This window comes from Cherax quadricarinatus, chromosome 10, assembly GCF_038502225.1.
Source record: "Cherax quadricarinatus isolate ZL_2023a chromosome 10, ASM3850222v1, whole genome shotgun sequence".
Taxonomy (NCBI): domain Eukaryota; kingdom Metazoa; phylum Arthropoda; class Malacostraca; order Decapoda; family Parastacidae; genus Cherax; species Cherax quadricarinatus.
In genome coordinates this window covers 31,078,164-31,100,222 of record NC_091301.1, presented here as the reverse complement: position 1 = coordinate 31,100,222, position 22,059 = coordinate 31,078,164, and the positions used below count along the sequence as shown (strand labels likewise).

Below are 22,059 nucleotides of genomic sequence, written 5' to 3'. Positions count from 1 at the left end.
ATGTTAAAAGCAGGGGGGGATATAGTGTTGGAGTGGTTGGTACTTTTGTTTAATAAATGTATGAAAGAGGGGAAGGTACCTAGGGATTGGCGGAGAGCATGTATAGTCCCTTTATATAAAGGGAAAGGGGACAAAAGAGATTGTAAAAATTATAGAGGAATAAGTTTACTAAGTATACCAGGAAAAGTGTACGGTAGAGTTATAATTGAAAGAATTAGAGGTAAGACAGAATGTAGGATTGCGGATGAGCAAGGAAGTTTCAGAGTGGGTAGGGGATGTGTAGATCAAGTGTTTACATTGAAGCATATATGTGAACAGTATTTAGATAAAGGTAAGGAGGTTTTTATTGCATTTATGGATTTAGAAAAGGCATATGATAGAGTGGATAGAGGAGCAATGTGGCAGATGTTGCAAGTATATGGAATAGGTGGTAAGTTACTAAATGTTGTAAAGAGCTTTTATGAGGATAGTGAGGCTCAGGTTAGGGTGTGTAGAAGAGAGGGAGAATACTTCCCGGTAAAAGTAGGTCTTAGACAGGGTTATGTAATGTCACCATGGTTGTTTAATATATTTATAGATGGGGTTGTAAAAGAAGTAAATGCTAGGGTGTCCGGGAGAGGGGTGGGATTAAATTATGGGGAATCAAATTCAAAATGGGAATTGACAGTTTCTTTTTGCTGATGATACTGTGCTTATGAGAGATTCTTAAGAAAAATTGCAAAGGTTAGTGGATGAGTTTGGGAATGTGTGTAAAGGTAGAAAGTTGAGAGTGAACATAGAAAAGAGTAAGGTGATGAGGGTATCAAATGATTTAGATAAAGAAAATTTAGATATCAAATTGGGGAGGAGGAGTATGGAAGAAGTGAATGTTTTCAGATACTTGGGAGTTGACGTGTCGGCGGATGGATTTATGAAGGATGAGGTTAATCATAGAATTGATGAGGGAAAAATGGTGAGTGGTGCGTTGAGGTATATGTGGAGTCAAAAAACGTTATCTATGGAGGCAAAGAAGGGAATGTATGAAAGTATAGTAGTACCAACACTCTTATATGGGTGTGAAGCTTGGGTGGTAAATGCAGCAGCGAGGAGACGGTTGGAGGCAGTGGAGATGTCCTGTTTAAGGGCAATGTGTGGTGTAAATAATATGCAGAAAATTCGGAGTGTGGAAATTAGGAGAAGGTGTGGAGTTAATAAAAGCATTAGTCAGAGGGCAGAAGAGGGGTTGTTGAGGTGGTTTGGTCATTTAGAGAGAATGGATCAAAGTAGAATGACATGGAAAACATATAAATCTATAGGGGAAGGAAGGCGGGGTAGGGGTCGTCCTCGAAAGGGTTGGAGAGAGGGGGTAAAGGAGGTTTTGTGGGCGAGGGGCTTGGACTTCCAGCAAGCGTGCGTGAGCATGTTAGATAGGAGTGAATGGAGACGAATGATACTTGGGACCTGACGATCTGTTGGAGTGTGAGCAGGGTAATATTTAGTGAAGGGATTCAGGGAAACCGGTTATTTTCATATAGTCGGACTTGAGTCCTGGAAATGGGAAGTACAATGCCTGCACTTTAAAGGAGGGGTTTGGGATATTGGCAGTTTGGAGGGATATGTTGTGTATCTTTATACGTATATGCTTCTAAACTGTTGTATTCTGAGCACCTCTGCAAAAACAGTGATAATGTGTGAGTGTGGTGAAAGTGTTGAATGATGATGAAAGTATTTTCTTTTTGGGGATTTTCTTTCTTTTTTGGGTCACCCTGCCTCGGTGGGAGATGGCCGACTTGTTGAAAAAAAAAAATATGTGGACGCCGTATGTACAGCGCTACATAGACCATGGTATGTGAGAACGCTCTATGGACAGTGCTACATAGACAATGGTATATGTGGACGCCCTATGCACAGTGCTACATAAATCATGGTATGTGTGGACGCCCTATGCACAGTGCTACATAGACCATGGTATGTGTGGACGCCCTATGCACAGTGCTACATAGATCATGGTATGTGTGGACGCCCTATGCACAGTGCTACATAGACCATGGTATGTGTGGACGCCCTATGCACAGTGCTACATAGACCATGGTATGTGTGGACGCCCTATGCACAGTGCTACATAGACCATGGTATGTGTGGATGCCCTATGCACAGTGCTACATAGACCATGGTATGTGTGGACGCCATATGCACAGTGCTACATAGACCGTGTTATGTGTGGACGCCCTATGCACAGTGCTACATAGACCGTGGTATGTGTGGACGCCCTATGCACAGTGCTACATAGACCGTGGTATGTGTGGACGCCCTATGCACAGTGCTACATAGACCGTGGTATGTGTGGACGCCCTATGCACAGTGCTACATAGACCGTGGTATGTGTGGACGCCCTATGCACAGTGCTACATAAATCATGGTATGTGTGGACGCCCTATGCACAGTGCTACATAGACCATGGTATGTGTGGACGCCCTATGCACAGTGCTACATAGATCATGGTATGTGTGGACGCCCTATGCACAGTGCTACATAGATCATGGTATGTGTGGACGCCCTATGCACAGTGCTACATAGACTGTGTGGTATTATGTGGACGCCCTATGCACAGTGCTACATAGATCATGGTATTATGTGGACGCCCTATGCACAGTGTTACATAGACCGTGGTATGTGTGGACGCCTTATGCACAGTGCTACATAGGCAATGGTATGTGTGGACGCCCTATGCACAGTGTTACATAGACCGTGGTATGTGTGGACGCCCTATGCACAGTGCTACATAGACAGTGGTATGTGTGGACGCCCTATGCACAGTGCTACATAGACCATGGTATGTGTGGACGCCCTATGTACAGTGCTACATAGACCGTTGTATGTGTGGACACCCTATGCATAGTGTTGCATAGACCATGGTATATGTGGACGCCCTATGCACAGTGCTACATCGACTGTGGTATGTGTGGACGCCCTATGCACAGTGTTACATATACCATGGTATATGTGGACGCCCTATGAACAGTGCTACATAGACCGTGGTATGTGTGGACGCCCTATACACAGTGCTACAGAGACCATGGTATGTGTGGACGCCCTATGCACAGTGCTACATAGGCCGTGGTATGTGTGGACGCCCTATGCACAGTGCTACATCGACTGTGGTATGTGTGGACGCCCTATGCACAGTGCTACATAGACCGTGGCTTGTGTGGACGCCCTATGCACAGTGCTACAGAGACCATGGTATGTGTGGACGCCCTATGCACAGTGCTACATAGGCCGTGGTATGTGTGGACGCCCTATGCACAGTGCTACATCGACTGTGGTATGTGTGGACGCCCTATGCACAGTGCTACATAGACCGTGGCATGTGTGGACGCCCTATGCACAATGCTACATAGACCGTGGCATGTGTGGACGCCCTATGTACAGTGCTACATAGACCGTTGTATGTGTGGACACCCTATGCATAGTGTTGCATAGACCATGGTATATGTGGACGCCCTATGCACAGTGCTACATCGACTGTGGTATGTGTGGACGCCCTATGGACAGTGCTACATAGACCGTGGTATGTGTGGACGCCCTTTACACAGTGCTACAGAGACCGTGGTATGTGTGGACGCCCTATGCACAGTGCTACATAGGCCGTGGTATGTGTGGACGCCCTATGCACAGTGCTACATCGACTGTGGTATGTGTGGACGCCCTATGCACATTGCTACATAGACCGTGGCTTGTGTGGACGCCCTATGCACAGTGCTACATAGACCGTGGCATGTGTGGCCACCCTATGCACAATGCTACATAGACCGTGGCATATGTGGACGCCCTATGCACAGTGCTACATAGACCGTGGCATGTGTGGACGCCCTATGTACAGTGCTACATAGACCGTGGCATGTGTGGACGCCCTATGCACAATGCTACATAGACCGTGGTATATGTGGACGCCCTATGCACAGTGCTACATAGACCGTGTTATGTGTGGACGCCCTATGTACAGTGCTACATAGACCGTGGTATGTGTGGACGCCCTATGTACAGTGCTACATAGACCGTGGTATGTGTGGACGCCCTATGCACAGTGCTACATAGTGCATTCCCAAATTTTGTTTCGGTGTGACGGGTAGAGACGGTGTGACGAAACCATACCCCGGCCGGGATTGAACCCGTGGTCAGAGAGTCTCAAAACTCCAGACCGTCGCGTTAGCCACTGGACCAGCTAGCCACAATAAGATTCGTCCAACTGGGTATATTTCTACACCATAGGAAGGTTAGCATAGGCACCACTGTGACCACAAATGCAAGTTTTTACTGACGAATCTCCAGCTAGCGTGGCCGTGACAAACTCTAGCTCAAGTCCCCTCACTGCCGTCAACATGACTCACGAAATCGTAATGACCGCGGGTTCCATCCCGGCCGGGGTATGGTTTGTTTGCAATCATGTCAATAGGATTTCGTGAGTCACGGTGTGACGGGTAGAGACGGTGTGACGGGTAGAGACGGTGTGACAGGTAGAGACGGTGTGACGGGTAGAGACGGTGTGACGGGTAGAGACGGTGTGACGGGTAGAGACGGTGTGACGGGTAGAGACGGTGTGACGGGTAGAGACGGTGTGACAGGTAGAGACGGTGTGACGGGTAGAGACGGTGTGACGGGTAGAGACGGTGTGACGGGTAGAGACGGTGTGACGGGTAGAGACGGTGTGACGGGTAGAGACGGTGTGACAGGTAGAGACGGTGTGACGGGTAGAGACGGTGTGACGGGTAGAGACGGTGTGACGGTAGAGACGGTGGGTAGAGACGGGTGACGGGTAGATACGGTGTGACGGGTAGAGAGGGTGTGACGGGTAGAGACGGTGTGACGGGTAGAGACGGTGTGACTGGTAGAGACGGTGTGACGGGTAGAGACGGTGTGACGGGTAGAGACGGTGTGACGGGTAGAGACGGTGTGACGGGTAGAGACGGAGTGACGGGTAGATACGGTGTGACGGGTAGATACGGTGTGACGGATAGACACGGTGTGACGGGTAGATACGGTGTGACGGGTAGAGACGGTGTGACGGGTAGAGACGGCGTGACGGGTAGAGACGGTGTGACGGGTAGCGACGGTGTGACGGGTAGAGACGGCGTGACGGATAGAGACGGTGTGACGGGTAGAGACGGTGTGACGGGTAGAGACGGTGTGACGGGTAGAGACGGTGTGACGGGTAGAGACGGTGTGACGGGTAGAGACGGTGTGACGGGTAGAGACGGTGTGACGGGTAGAGACGGTGTGACGGGTAGAGACTGTGTGACGGGTAGAGACTGTGTGACGGGTAGAGACGGTGTGACGGGTAGAGACGGTGTGACGGGTAGAGACGGTGTGACGGGTAGAGACGGTGTGACGGGTAGAGACTGTGTGACAGGTAGAGACGGTGTGACAGGTAGAGACGGTGTGACGGGTAGAGACGGTGTGACGGGTAGAGACTGTGTGACGGGTAGAGACGGTGTGACGGGTAGAGACTGTGTGACGGGTAGAGACGGTGTGACGGGTAGAGACTGTGTGACGCGTAGAGACGGTGTGACGGGTAGAGACGGTGTGACGGGTAGAGACGGTGTGACGGGTAGAGACGGTGTGACGGGTAGAGACTGTGTGACGGGTAGAGACGGTGTGACGGGTAGAGACTGTGTGACGGGTAGAGACGGTGTGACGGGTAGAGACGGTGTGACGGGTAGAGACGGTGTGACGGGTAGAGACTGTGTGACGGGTAGAGACTGTGTGACAGGTAGAGACGGTGTGACAGGTAGAGACGGTGTGACGGGTAGAGACGGTGTGACGGGTAGAGACTGTGTGACGGGTAGAGACTGTGTGACGGGTAGAGACGGTGTGACGGGTAGAGACGGTGTGACGGGTAGAGACTGTGTGACGGGTAGAGACTGTGTGACAGGTAGAGACGGTGTGACAGGTAGAGACGGTGTGACAGGTAGAGACGGTGTGACGGGTAGAGACTGTGTGACGGGTAGAGACTGTGTGACGGGTAGAGACGGTGTGACGGGTAGAGACGGTGTGACGGGTAGAGACTGTGTGACGGGTAGAGACTGTGTGACGGGTAGAGACTGTGTGACGGGTAGAGACTGTGTGACGGGTAGAGACTGTGTGACGGGTAGAGACTGTGTGACGGGTAGAGACGGTGTGACTGGTAGAGACGGTGTGACGGGTAGAGACGGTGTGACGGGTAGAGACGGTGTGACGGGTAGAGACTGTGTGACGGGTAGAGACGGTGTGACGGGTAGAGACTGTGTGACGGGTAGAGACTGTGTGACGGGTAGAGACTGTGTGACGGGTAGAGACTGTGTGACGGGTAGAGACTGTGTGACGGGTAGAGACTGTGTGACGGGTAGAGACTGTGTGACGGGTAGAGACTGTGTGACGGGTAGAGACTGTGTGACGGGTAGAGACGGTGTGACGGGTAGAGACTGTGTGACGGGTAGAGACTGTGTGACGGGTAGAGACTGTGTGACGGGTAGAGACTGTGTGACGGGTAGAGACTGTGTGACGGGTAGAGACTGTGTGACGGGTAGAGACTGTGTGACGGGTAGAGACGGTGTGACGGGTAGAGACGGTGTGACGGGTAGAGACGGTGTGACGGGTAGAGACGGTGTGACGGGTAGAGACTGTGTGACGGGTAGAGACGGTGTGACGGGTAGAGACGGTGTGACGGGTAGAGACTGTGTGACGGGTAGAGACGGTGTGACGGGTAGAGACTGTGTGACGGGTAGAGACGGTGTGACGGGTAGAGACTGTGTGACGGGTAGAGACTGTGTGACAGGTAGAGACGGTGTGACAGGTAGAGACGGTGTGACAGGTAGAGACGGTGTGACGGGTAGAGACTGTGTGACGGGTAGAGACTGTGTGACGGGTAGAGACGGTGTGACGGGTAGAGACGGTGTGACGGGTAGAGACGGTGTGACGGGTAGAGACGGTGTGACGGGTGGAAACAGGTCCCTGTGATCAACATATAACTCCAGCTCTGGTACTACTTACAAGAAGGTTGCTATTTTAATGGAGTGTCTTGATGCCATTTTGTCAGTTTTAATCTTGTTATAGTATTATATTACCTACTGTATCATTATTCCTTAATGTTGACGAGGGGCTCTTGATCCCGGAACTGGACTCATTATTACTATTATCATTATTATTATTAGTATTAGAGTTAAATGACAAATTCCACGGTTTAAACGTGAAATTTGTAATTAAGAAAATGGGAATTAACTGAGTGGAATTAAGAAATATTACAGAAGTGATGACTTAACCCAGTACTAATGACTTAACCCAGTACTAATGACTTAAACCAGTACTAATGACTTAACCCAGTACTAATGACTTAAACCAGTACTAATGACTTAACCCAGTACTAATGACTTAACCCAGTACTAATGACTTACTCTGTAGTGACGTCATAGATGCTGTACTCTGCCGTCCGCATGTACAGTCGACCCTGGGGAGTACAACACACATTAATATTCTGATTTTAAATTTCTGTAAACTAATTCCCTAAGGTGACTTGATAGGAGTTTTAATGTGTGATTTATAAGATAATTGTACGTCCAGTGACTCCAGAATAATTTTAATGTGAAGTTTTTTGATTGGCTGGACCACTGTGGTAATATTGGTCCATTATAAAGTTACTGTATTGTTCTCTCAGTGATCTACTGATGAGTTACTGTTATTGTTCTCTCAGTGGTCTACTGATGAGTTACTGTTATTGTTCTCTCAGTGGTCTACTGATGAGTTACTGTTATTGTTCTCTCAGTGGTCTACTGATGAGTTATCTTCCTTCAATCTTGATCAAGACTTTATGTGACAAATAATAAATTCAGTTGATGTTTAATGATCACGTTATGAAGCTTGGGCTTACCTTGATGACGTTATGAAGCTTGGGCTTACCTTGATGACGTTATGAAGCTTGGGGTTACCTTGATGACGTTATGAAGCTTGGGGTTACCTTGATGACGTTATGAAGCTTGGGCTTACCTTGATGACGTTATGAAGCTTGGGCTTACCTTGATGACGTTATGAAGCTTGGGCTTACCTTGATGACGTTATGAAGCTTGGGCTTACCTTGATGACGTTATGAAGCTTGGGCTTACCTTGATGACGTTATGAAGCTTGGGATTACCTTGATGACGTTATGAAGCTTGGGCATACCTTGATGACGTTATGAAGCTTGGGCTTACCTTGATGACGTTATGAAGCTTGGGCTTACCTTGATGACGTTATGAAGCTTGGGCTTACCTTGATGACGTTATGAAGCTTGGGCTTACCTTGATGACGTTATGAAGCTTGGGCTTACCTTGATGACGTTATGAAGCTTGGGCTTACCTTGATGACGTTATGAAGCTTGGGCTTACCTTGATGACGTTATGAAGCTTGGGCTTACCTTGATGACGTTATGAAGCTTGGGCTTGCCTTGATGACGTCATGAAGCTTGGGCTTACCTTGATGACGTTATGAAGCTTGGGCTTACCTTGATGACGTTATGAAGCTTGGGCTTACCTTGATGACGTTATGAAGCTTGGGCTTACCTTGATGACGTTATGAAGCTTGGGCTTACCTTGATGACGTTATGAAGCTTGGGCTTACCTTGATGACGTTATGAAGCTTGGGCTTACCTTGATGACGTTATGAAGCTTGGGCTTACCTTGATGACGTTATGAAGCTTGGGCTTACCTTGATGACGTTATGAAGCTTGGGCTTACCTTGATGACGTTATGAAGCTTGGGCTTGCCTTGATGACGTCATGAAGCTTGGGCTTACCTTGATGACGTTATGAAGCTTGGGCTTACCTTGATGACGTTATGAAGCTTGGGCTTACCTTGATGACGTCATGAAGCTTGGGCTTACCTTGATGACGTTATGAAGCTTGGGCTTACCTTGATGACGTTATGAAGCTTGGGCTTACCTTGATGACGTTATGAAGCTTGGGCTTACCTTGATGACGTTATGAAGCTTGGGCTTACCTTGATGACGTTATGAAGCTTGGGCTTACCTTGATGACGTTATGAAGCTTGGGCTTACCTTGATGACGTTATGAAGCTTGGGCTTACCTTGATGACGTTATGAAGCTTGGGCTTACCTTGATGACGTTATGAAGCTTGGGCTTACCTTGATGACGTTATGAAGCTTGGGCTTACCTTGATGACGTTATGAAGCTTGGGCTTACCTTGATGACGTTATGAAGCTTGGGCTTACCTTGATGACGTTATGAAGCTTGGGCTTACCTTGATGACGTTATGAAGCTTGGGCTTACCTTGATGACGTTATGAAGCTTGGGCTTACCTTGATGACGTTATGAAGCTTGGGCTTACCTTGATGACGTTATGAAGCTTGGGCTTACCTTGATGACGTTATGAAGCTTGGGCTTACCTTGATGACGTTATGAAGCTTGGGCTTACCTTGATGACGTTATGAAGCTTGGGCTTACCTTGATGACGTTATGAAGCTTGGGCTTACCTTGATGACGTTATGAAGCTTGGGCTTACCTTGATGACGTTATGAAGCTTGGGCTTACCTTGATGACGTTATGAAGCTTGGGCTTACCTTGATGACGTTATGAAGCTTGGGCTTACCTTGATGACGTTATGAAGCTTGGGCTTACCTTGATGACGTTATGAAGCTTGGGCTTACCTTGATGACGTTATGAAGCTTGGGCTTACCTTGATGACGTTATGAAGCTTGGGCTTACCTTGATGACGTTATGAAGCTTGGGCTTACCTTGATGACGTTATGAAGCTTGGGCTTACCTTGATGACGTTATGAAGCTTGGGCTTACCTTGATGACGTTATGAAGCTTGGGCTTACCTTGATGACGTTATGAAGCTTGGGCTTACCTTGATGACGTTATGAAGCTTGGGCTTACCTTGATGACGTTATGAAGCTTGGGCTTACCTTGATGACGTTATGAAGCTTGGGCTTACCTTGATGACGTTATGAAGCTTGGGCTTACCTTGATGACGTTATGAAGCTTGGGCTTACCTTGATGACGTTATGAAGCTTGGGCTTACCTTGATGACGTTATGAAGCTTGGGCTTACCTTGATGACGTTATGAAGCTTGGGCTTACCTTGATGACGTTATGAAGCTTGGGCTTACCTTGATGACGTTATGAAGCTTGGGCTTACCTTGATGACGTTATGAAGCTTGGGCTTACCTTGATGACGTTATGAAGCTTGGGCTTACCTTGATTAGGTTATGCGGCTTGGGCTTACCGTTGATGACGTTATGAAGCTTGGGCTTACCTTGATGACGTTATGAAGCTTGGGCTTACCTTGATGACGTTATGAAGCTTGGGCTTACCTTGATGACGTTATGAAGCTTGGGCTTAACTTGATGACGTTATGAAGCTTGGGCTTTCCTAGATGACGTTGATGACGTTATGAAGCTTGGGCTTACCTTGATGACGTTATGAAGTCTGTGCTTACATTGATGACGTTATGAAGCTTGGGCTTACCTTGATGACGTTATGAAGCTTGGGCTTACCTTGATGACGTTATGAAGCTTGGGCTTACCTTGATGACGTTATGAAGACTGGGCTTACCTTGATGACGTTATGAAGCTTGGGCTTACCTTGATGACGTTATGAAGCTTGGGCTTACCTTGATGACGTTATGAAGCTTGGGCTTACCTTGATGACGTTATGAAGCTTGGGCTTACCTTGATGACGTTATGAAGCTTGGGCTTACCTTGATGACGTTATGAAGCTTGGGCTTACCTTGATGACGTTATGAAGCTTGGGCTTACCTTGATGACGTTATGAAGCTTGGGCTTACCTTGATGACGTTATGAAGCTTGGGCTTACCTTGATGACGTTATGAAGTCTGGGCTTACCTTGATGACGTTATGAAGCTTGGGCTTACCTTGATGACGTTATGAAGCTTGGGCTTACCTTGATGACGTTATGAAGCTTGGGCTTACCTTGATGACGTTATGAAGCTTGGGCTTACCTTGATGACGTTATGAAGCTTGGGCTTACCTTGATGACGTTATGAAGCTTGGGCTTATATTGATGACGTTATGAAGCTTGGGCTTATATTGATGACGTTATGAAGCTTGGGCTTATATTGATGACGTTATGAAGCTTGGGCTTACCTTGATGACGTTATGAAGCTTGGGCTTACCTTGATGACGTTATGAAGCTTTGGCTTACCTTGATGACGTTATGAAGCTTGGGCTTACCTTGATGACGTTATGAAGCTTGGGCTTACCTTGATGACGTTATGAAGCTTGGGCTTACCTTGATGACGTTATGAAGCTTGGGCTTACCTTGATGACGTTATGAAGCTTGGGCTTACCTTGATGACGTTATGAAACTTGGGCTTACCTTGATGACGTTATGAAGTCTGGGCTTATTGAAGCTTGGGCTTTCCTTGATGACGTTATGAAGCTTGATGACGTTATGAAGCTTGGGCTTACCTTGATGACGTTATGAAGCTTGGGCTTACCTTGATGACGTTATGAAGCTTTGGCTTACCTTGATGACGTTATGAAGCTTGGGCTTACCTTGATGACGTTATGAAGCTTGGGCTTACCTTGATGACGTTATGAAGCTTGGGCTTACCTTGATGACGTTATGAAGCTTGGGCTTACCTTGATGACGTTATGAAGCTTGGGCTTACCTTGATGACGTCATGAAGCTTGGGCTTACCTTGATGACGTTATGAAGCTTGGGCTTACCTTGATGACGTTATGAAGCTTGGGCTTATATTGATGACGTTATGAAGCTTGGACTTACCTTGATGACGTTATGAAGCCTGGGCTTACCTTCATGACGTCATGAAGCCTGGCCTTACCTTCATGACGTCATGAAGCTTGGGCTTTGATGACGTTATGAAGCTTGGGCTTATATTGATGACGTTATGAAGCTTGGGCTTACCTTGATGACGTTATGAAGCTTGGGCTTACCTTGATGACGTTATGAAGCTTGGGCTTACCTTGATGACGTTATGAAGCTTGGGCTTACCTTGATGACGTTATGAAGCTTGGGCTTACCTTGATGACGTTATGAAGCTTGGGCTTACCTTGATGACGTTATGAAGCTTGGGCTTACCTTGATGACGTTATGAAGCTTGGGCTTACCTTGATGACGTTATGAAGCTTGGGCTTACCTTGATGACGTTATGAAGCTTGGGCTTACCTTGATGACGTTATGAAGCTTGGGCTACCTTGATGACGTTATGAAGCTTGGGCTTACCTTGATGACGTTATGAAGCTTGGGCTTACCTTGATGACGTTATGAAGCTTGGGCTTATATTGATGACCTTATGAAGCTTGGGCTTACCATGATGACGTTATGAAGCTTGGGCTTATATTGATGACGTTATGAAGCTTGGGCTTACCTTGATGACGTTATGAAGCTTGGGCTTACCTTGATGACGTTATGAAGCTTGGGCTTACCTTGATGACGTTATGAAGCTTGGGCTTACCTTGATGACGTTATGAAGCTTGGGCTTACCTTGATGACGTTATGAAGCTTGGGCTTACCTTGATGACGTTATGAAGCTTGGGCTTACCTTGATGACGTTATGAAGCTTGGGCTTACCTTGATGACGTTATGAAGCTTGGGCTTACCTTGATGACGTTATGAAGCTTGGGCTTACCTTGATGACGTTATGAAGCTTGGGCTTATATTGATGACGTTATGAAGCTTGGGCTTATATTGATGACGTTATGAAGCTTGGGCTTACCTTGATGACGTTATGAAGCTTGGGCTTACCTTGATGACGTTATGAAGCTTTGGCTTACCTTGATGACGTTATGAAGCTTGGGCTTACCTTGATGACGTTATGAAGCTTGGGCTTATATTGATGACGTTATGAAGCCTGGGCTTACCTTGATGACGTTATGAAGCTTGGGCTTATATTGATGACGTTATGAAGCCTGGGCTTACCTTGATGACGTTATGAAGCTTGGGCTTATATTGATGACGTTATGAAGCCTGGGCTTACCTTGATGACGTTATGAAGCTTGGGCTTATATTGATGACGTTATGAAGCTTGGGCTTATATTGATGACGTTATGAAGCTTGGGCTTATATTGATGACGTTATGAAGCTTGGGCTTATATTGATGACGTTATGAAGCTTGGGCTTATATTGATGACGTTATGAAGCTTGGGCTTATATTGATGACGTTATGAAGCTTGGGCTTATATTGATGACGTTATGAAGCTTGGGCTTATATTGATGACGTTATGAAGCTTGGGCTTACCTTGATGACGTTATGAAGCTTGGGCTTATATTGATGACGTTATGAAGCTTGGGCTTATATTGATGACGTTATGAAGCTTGGGCTTACCTTGATGACGTTATGAAGCTTGGGCTTACCTTGATGACGTTATGAAGCTTGGGCTTATATTGATGACGTTATGAAGCTTGGGCTTATATTGATGACGTTATGAAGCTTGGGCTTATATTGATGACGTTATGAAGCTTGGGCTTACCTTGATGACGTTATGAAGCTTGGGCTTACCTTGATGACGTTATGAAGCTTTGGCTTACCTTGATGACGTTATGAAGCTTGGGCTTACCTTGATGACTTTATGAAGCTTGGGCTTACCTTGATGACGTTATGAAGCTTGGGCTTACCTTGATGACGTTATGAAGCTTGGGCTTACCTTGATGACGTTATGAAGCTTGGGCTTATATTGATGACGTTATGAAGCTTGGGCTTATATTGATGACGTTATGAAGCTTGGGCTTATATTGATGACGTTATGAAGCTTGGGCTTATATTGATGACGTTATGAAGCTTGGGCTTATATTGATGACGTTATGAAGCTTGGGCTTATATTGATGACGTTATGAAGTCTGGGCTTATATTGATGACGTTATGAAGCTTGGGCTTATATTGATGACGTTATGAAGCTTGGGCTTATATTGATGACGTTATGAAGCTTGGGCTTATATTGATGACGTTATGAAGCCTGGGCTTACCTTGATGACGTTATGAAGCTTGGGCTTATATTGATGACGTTATGAAGCTTGGGCTTATATTGATGACGTTATGAAGCTTGGGCTTATATTGATGACGTTATGAAGCTTGGGCTTATATTGATGACGTTATGAAGCTTGGGCTTATATTGATGACGTTATGAAGCTTGGGCTTACCATGATGACGTTATGAAGCTGACGATGACGTTATGAAGCTTGGGCTTATATTGATGACGTTATGAAGCTTGGGCTTACCTTGATGACGTTATGAAGCTTGATGACGTTATGAAGCTTGGGCTTACCTTGATGACGTTGATGACGTTATGAAGCTTGGGCTTACCTTGATGACGTTATGAAGCTTGGGCTTACCTTGATGACGTTATGAAGCTTGGGCTTACCTTGATGACGTTATGAAGCTTGGGCGTTATGAAGCTTGATGACGTTATGAAGCTTGGGCTTACCTTGATGACGTTATGAAATCTGACCTGGATGACGTCATGAAGCTTGGGCTTACCTTGATGACGTTATGAAGCTTGGGCTTACCTTGATGACGTTATGAAGCTTGGGCTTACCTTGATGACGTTATGAAGCTTGGGCTTACCTTGATGACGTTATGAAGCTTGGGCTTACCTTGATGACGTTATGAAGCTTGGGCTTATATTGATGACGTTATGACGCTTGGGCTTACCTTGATGACGTTATGAAGCTTGGGCTTACCTTGATGACGTTATGAAGCTTGGGCTTACCTTGATGACGTTATGAAGCTTGGGCTTACCTTGATGACGTTATGAAGCTTGGGCTTACCTTGATGACGTTATGAAGCTTGGGCTTACCTTGATGACGTTATGAAGCTTGGGCTTACCTTGATGACGTTATGAAGCTTGGGCTTACCTTGATGACGTTATGAAGTCTGGGCTTACCTTGATGACGTTATGAAGCTTGGACTTATCTTGATGACGTTATGAAGCTTGGGCTTACCTTGATGACGTTATGAAGCTTGGGCTTACCTTGATGACGTTATGAAGCTTGGGCTTACCTTGATGACGTTATGAAGCTTGGGCTTACCTTGATGACGTTATGAAGCTTGGGCTTACCTTGATGACGTTATGAAGCTTGGGCTTACCTTGATGACGTTATGAAGCTTGGGCTTACCTTGATGACGTTATGAAGCTTGGGCTTACCTTGATGACGTTATGAAGCTTGGGCTTACCTTGATGACGTTATGAAGCTTGGGCTTACCTTGATGACGTTATGAAGCTTGGGCTTACCTTGATGACGTTATGAAGCTTGGGCTTACCTTGATGACGTTATGAAGCTTGGGCTTACCTTGATGACGTTATGAAGCTTGGGCTTACCTTGATGACGTTATGAAGCTTGGGCTTACCTTGATGACGTTATGAAGCTTGGGCTTACCTTGATGACGTTATGAAGCTTGGGCTTACCTTGATGACGTTATGAAGCTTGGGCTTACCTTGATGACGTTATGAAGCTTGGGCTTACCTTGATGACGTTATGAAGCTTGGGCTTACCTTGATGACGTTATGAAGCTTGGGCTTACCTTGATGACGTTATGAAGCTTGGGCTTACCTTGATGACTTATGAAGCTTGGGCTTATATTGATGACGTTATGAAGCTTGGGCTTACCTTGATGACGTTATGAAGCTTGGGCTTACCTTGATGACGTTATGAAGCTTGGGCTTACCTTGATGACGTTATGAAGCTTGGGCTTACCTTGATGACGTTATGAAGCTTGGGCTTACCTTGATGACGTTATGAAGCTTGGGCTTACCTTGATGACGTTATGAAGCTTGGGCTTATTGATGACGTTATGAAGCTTGGGCTTACCTTGATGACGTTATGAAGCTTGGGCTTACCTTGATGACGTTATGAAGCTTGGGCTTACCTTGATGACGTTATGAAGCTTGGGCTTACCTTGATGACGTTATGAAGCTTGGGCTTACCTTGATGACGTTATGAAGCTTGGGCTTACCTTGATGACGTTATGAAGCTTGGGCTTACCTTGATGACGTTATGAAGTCTGGGCTTACCTTGATGACGTTATGAAGCTTGGGCTTATATTGATGACGTTATGAAGCTTGGGCTTATATTGATGACGTTATGAAGTCTGGGCTTATATTGATGACGTTATGAAGCTTGGGCTTATATTGATGACGTTATGAAGCTTGGGCTTATATTGATGACGTTATGAAGCTTGGGCTTACCTTGATGACGTTATGAAGCTTGGGCTTACCTTGATGACGTTATGAAGCTTGGGCTTATATTGATGACGTTATGAAGCTTGGGCTTATATTGATGACGTTATGAAGCTTGGGCTTATATTGATGACGTTATGAAGCTTGGGCTTATATTGATGACGTTATGAAGCTTGGGCTTATATTGATGACGTTATGAAGCCTGGGCTTACCTTGATGACGTTATGAAGCTTTGGCTTACCTTGATGACGTTATGAAGCTTGGGCTTATATTGATGACGTTATGAAGCCTGGGCTTACCTTGATGACGTTATGAAGCTTTGGCTTACCTTGATGACGTTATGAAGCTTGGGCTTACCTTGATGACGTTATGAAGCTTGGGCTTATATTGATGACGTTATGAAGCTTGGGCTTACCTTGATGACGTTATGAAGCTTGGGCTTATATTGATGACGTTATGAAGCTTGGGCTTATATTGATGACGTTATGAAGCTTGGGCTTATATTGATGACGTTATGAAGCTTGGGCTTATATTGATGACGTTATGAAGCTTGGGCTTATATTGATGACGTTATGAAGCTTGGGCTTATATTGATGACGTTATGAAGCTTGGGCTTATATTGATGACGTTATGAAGCTTGGGCTTACCTTGATGACGTCATGAAGTCTGGGCTTACCTTGGGCTTACCTTGATGACGTTATCAAGCCTGGGCTTATATTGATGACGTTATGAAGCTTGGGCTTATATTGATGACGTTATGAAGCTTGGGCTTACCTTGATGACGTTATGAAGCTTGGGCTTACCTTGATGACGTCATGAAGTCTGGGCTTACCTTGATGACGTTATGAAGCTTGGGCTTATATTGATGACGTTATGAAGCTTGGGCTTATATTGATGACGTTATGAAGCTTGGGCTTACCTTGATGACGTTATGAAGCTTGGGCTTACCTTGATGACGTTATGAAGCTTGGGCTTACCTTGATGACGTTATGAAGCTTGGGCTTACCTTGATGACGTTATGAAGCTTGGGCTTACCTTGATGACGTTATGAAGCTTGGGCTTACCTTGATGACGTTATGAAGCTTGGGCTTACCTTGATGACGTTATGAAGCTTGGGCTTACCTTGATGACGTTATGAAGCTTGGGCTTACCTTGATGACGTTATGAAGCTTGGGCTTACCTTGATGACGTTATGAAGCTTGGGCTTACCTTGATGACGTTATGAAGCTTGGGCTTACCTTGATGACGTTATGAAGCTTGGGCTTACCTTGATGACGTTATGAAGCTTGGGCTTACCTTGATGACGTTATGAAGCTTGGGCTTACCTTGATGACGTTATGAAGCTTGGGCTTACCTTGATGACGTTATGAAGCTTGGGCTTACCTTGATGACGTTATGAAGCTTGGGCTTACCTTGATGACGTTATGAAGCTTGGGCTTACCTTGATGACGTTATGAAGCTTGGGCTTACCTTGATGACGTTATGAAGCTTGGGCTTACCTTGATGACGTTATGAAGCTTGGGCTTACCTTGATGACGTTATGAAGCTTGGGCTTACCTTGATGACGTTATGAAGCTTGGGCTTACCTTGATGACGTTATGAAGCTTGGGCTTACCTTGATGACGTTATGAAGCTTGGGCTTACCTTGATGACGTTATGAAGCTTGGGCTTACCTTGATGACGTTATGAAGCTTGGGCTTACCTTGATGACGTTATGAAGCTTGGGCTTACCTTGATGACGTTATGAAGCTTGGGCTTACCTTGATGACGTTATGAAGCTTGGGCTTACCTTGATGACGTTATGAAGCTTGGGCTTACCTTGATGACGTTATGAAGCTTGGGCTTACCTTGATGACGTTATGAAGCTTGGGCTTACCTTGATGACGTTATGAAGCTTGGGCTTACCTTGATGACGTTATGAAGCTTGGGCTTACCTTGATGACGTTATGAAGCTTGGGCTTACCTTGATGACGTTATGAAGCTTGGGCTTACCTTGATGACGTTATGAAGCTTGGGCTTACCTTGATGACGTTATGAAGCTTGGGCTTACCTTGATGACGTTATGAAGCTTGGGCTTACCTTGATGACGTTATGAAGCTTGGGCTTACCTTGATGACGTTATGAAGCTTGGGCTTACCTTGATGACGTTATGAAGCTTGGGCTTACCTTGATGACGTTATGAAGCTTGGGCTTACCTTGATGACGTTATGAAGCTTGGGCTTACCTTGATGACGTTATGAAGCTTGGGCTTACCTTGATGACGTTATGAAGCTTACCTTGATGACGTTATGAAGCTTGGGCTTACCTTGATGACGTAATGAAGCTTGGGCTTACCTTGATGACGTTATGAAGCTTGGGCTTACCTTGATGACTTTATGAAGCTTGGGCTTACATTGATGACGTTATGAAGCTTGGGCTTACCTTGATGACGTTATGAAGCTTGGGCTTACCTTGATGACGTTATGAAGCTTGGGCTTACCTTGATGACGTTATGAAGCTTGGGCTTACCTTGATGACGTTATGAAGCTTGGGCTTACCTTGATGACGTTATGAAGCTTGGGCTTACTTTGATGACGTTATGAAGCTTGGGCTTACCTTGATGACGTTATGAAGCTTGGGCTTACCTTGATGACGTTATGAAGCTTGGGCTTACCTTGATGACGTTATGAAGCTTGGGCTTACCTTGATGACGTTATGAAGCTTGGGCTTACCTTGATGACGTTATGAAGCTTGGGCTTACCTTGATGACGTTATGAAGCTTGGGCTTACCTTGATGACGTTATGAAGCTTGGGCTTACCTTGATGACGTTATGAAGCTTGGGCTTATATTGATGACGTTATGAAGCTTGGGCTTATATTGATGACGTTATGAAGCCTGGGCTTATATTGATGACGTTATGAAGCCTGGGCTTACCTTGATGACGTTATGAAGCTTTGGCTTACCTTGATGACGTTATGAAGCTTGGGCTTACCTTGATGACGTTATGAAGCTTGGGCTTACCTTGATGACGTTATGAAGCTTGGGCTTACCTTGATGACGTTATGAAGCTTGGGCTTACCTTGATGACGTTATGAAGCTTGGGCTTACCTTGATGACGTTATGAAGCTTGGGCTTATATTGATGACGTTATGAAGCTTGGGCTTACCTTGATGACGTCATGAAGCTTGGACTTTCTTTGATGACTTTATGAAGCTTGGGATTATATTGATGACGTTATGACGCTTGGGCTTACCTTGATGACGTTATGAAGCTTGGGCTTACCTTGATGACGTTGTGACGCTTGGGCTTACCTTGATGACGTTATGAAGCTTGGGCTTATATTGATGACGTTATGAAGCTTGGGCTTATCTTGATGACGTTATGAAGCCTGGGCTTACCTTGATGACGTTATGAAGCTTGGGCTTATCTTGATAACGTCATGAAGCTTGGGCTTATCTTGATAACGTCATGAAGCTTGGGCTTACCTTGATGACGTCATGAAGCTTGGACTTACCTTGATGACGTTATGAAGCTTGGGCTTATCTTGATAACGTCATGAAGCTTGGACTTACCTTGATGACGTTATGAAGCTTGGGCTTATCTTGATAACGTCATGAAGCTTGGGCTTATCTTGATAACGTCATGAAGCCTGGACTTACCTTCATGACGTCATGAAGCCTGGGCTTATCTTGATGACGTCATGAAGCCTGGACTTACCTTCATGACGTCATGAAGCCTGGGCTTACCTTGGTGACGTCATGAAGCCTGGGCTTACCTTGATGACGTCATGAAGCCTGGGCTTATCTTGATAACGTCATGAAGCCTGGGCTTATCTTTATGACGTCATGAAGCGCCTGGACTTACCTTCATGACGTCATGAAGCCTGGGCTTACCTTGATGACGTCATGAAGGCTGGGCTTATCTTGATGACGTCATGAAGCCTGGACTTACCTTGATGACGTCATGAAGCCTGGGCTTATCTTGATGACGTCATGAAGCCTGGACTTACCTTGATGACGTCATGAATTCTGGGCTTACCTTGATGACGTCATGAAGCCTGGGCTTACCTTTATGACGTCATGAAGCCTGGGCTTACCTTCATGACGTCATGAAGCCTGGACTTACCTTCATGACGTCATGAAGCCTGGCCTTATCTTGATGACGTCATTAAGCCTGGACTTACCTTGATGACATCATGAAGCCTAGGCTTACCTTGGTGACGTCATGAAGCCTGGGCTTACCTTGATGACGACATGAAGCCTGGACTTATCTTGATGACGTCATGACGCCTGGACTTACCTTCATGACGTCATGAAGCCTGGGCTTTCTTTGATGACGTCATGAAGCCTGGGCGTATCTTGATGACGTCATGAAGCCTGGACTTACCTTCATGACGTCATGAAGTCTGGGCTTATCTTGATGACGTTATGAAGCTTGGGCTTACTTTGATGACGTTATGCAGCTTGGGCTTATCTTGATGACGTCATGAAGCCTGGACTTACCTTCATGACGTCATGAAGCTTGGGCTTATCTTGATGATGTCATGAAGCCTGGGCTTACCTTGATGACGTCATGAATCCTGGGCTTACCTTCAAGACGTCATGAAGTCAGGGATTACCTTGATGACATCATGAAGTCTGGGCTTACCTTGATGACTTATGAAGCCTGGGCTTACCTTGATGCCTTATGAAGCTTGGGCTTACCTTGATGACTTTAGTAAGCTTGGGCTTACCTTGATGACGTCATGAAGCCTGGGCTTACCTTGATGACGTCATGGACCAGCAGGACGTAATGAAGGTTCGGTGAAACAGCAAACTCCCGGGCACCGGTCTGGTGCTGCCACCAGACAAACATAAGAACATCAATCACTCTCATATTATCACCAATGAAAAACATTAACAAGTGATGGAGGTGTTTTGTTCACCACAACGAATATAAATCCAAGAAAACCCAGCCAGCAGTGTCCGCACATAGTTTACACCTGGCCAGCAGTGTCCCCACATAGTTTACACCTGGCCAGCAGTGTCCCCACATAGTTTACACCTGGCCAGCAGTGTCCCCACATAGTTTACACCTGGCCAGCAGTGTCCCCACATAGTTTACACCTGGCCAGCAGTGTCCCCACATAGTTTACACCTGGCCAGCAGTGTCCCCACATAGTTTACACCTGGCCAGCAGTGTCCCCGCATAGTTTACACCTGGCCAGCAGTGTCCCCACATAGTTTACACCTGGCCAGCAGTGTCCCCACATAGTTTACACCTGGCCTGCAGTGTCCCCACATAGTTTACACCTGGCCAGCAGTGTCCCCACATTATTTACACCTGGCCAGCAGTGTCCCCACATAGTTTACACCTGGCCAGCAGTGTCCCCACATAGTTTACACCTGGCCAGCAGTGTCCCCACATAGTTTACACCTGGTGAGCAGTGTCCCCACATAGTTTACACCTGGCCAGCAGTGTCCCCACATAGTTTACACCTGGCCAGCAGTGTCCCCACATAGTTTACACCTGGCCAGCAGTGTCCCCACATAGTTTACACCTGGCCAGCAGTGTCCCCACATAGTTTACACCTGGCCAGCAGTGTCCCCACATAGTTTACACCTGGCCAGCAGTGTCCCCACATAGTTTACATCTGGCCAGCAGTGTCCTCACATAGTTTACACCTGGCCAGCAGTGTCCTCACATAGTTTACACCTGGCCAGCAGAGTCCTCACATAGTTTACACCTGGCCAGCAGTGTCCCCACATAGTTTACACCTGGCCAGCAGTGTCCTCACATAGTTTACACCTGGCCAGCAGTGTCCCCACATAGTTTACACCTGACCAGCAGTGTCCCCACATAGTTTACACCTGGCCAGCAGTGTCCTCACATAGTTTACACCTGGCCAGCAGTGTCCTCACATAGTTTACACCTGGC

The 22,059-nt window shown here is 46.2% G+C and overlaps 1 protein-coding gene across 2 annotated transcripts in view; it reads right to left on the bottom strand.

Annotated features, from left to right (window-relative positions):
• The window catches only part of LOC128705682 (prolyl endopeptidase FAP), a 593,907-nt gene that overhangs the window by 87,138 nt on the left and 484,710 nt on the right, over positions 1 to 22,059 (bottom strand). For both annotated transcript variants that reach the window (XM_070083750.1, XM_070083751.1), the window contains exons 6-7: positions 20,905 to 20,979; positions 7,410 to 7,462 (exon numbers count right to left, since the gene is read on the bottom strand). In XM_070083750.1, coding sequence (XP_069939851.1) covers positions 7,410 to 7,462; positions 20,905 to 20,979 — 128 coding nt within the window. The remainder of the gene's footprint in view (positions 1 to 7,409; positions 7,463 to 20,904; positions 20,980 to 22,059) is intronic.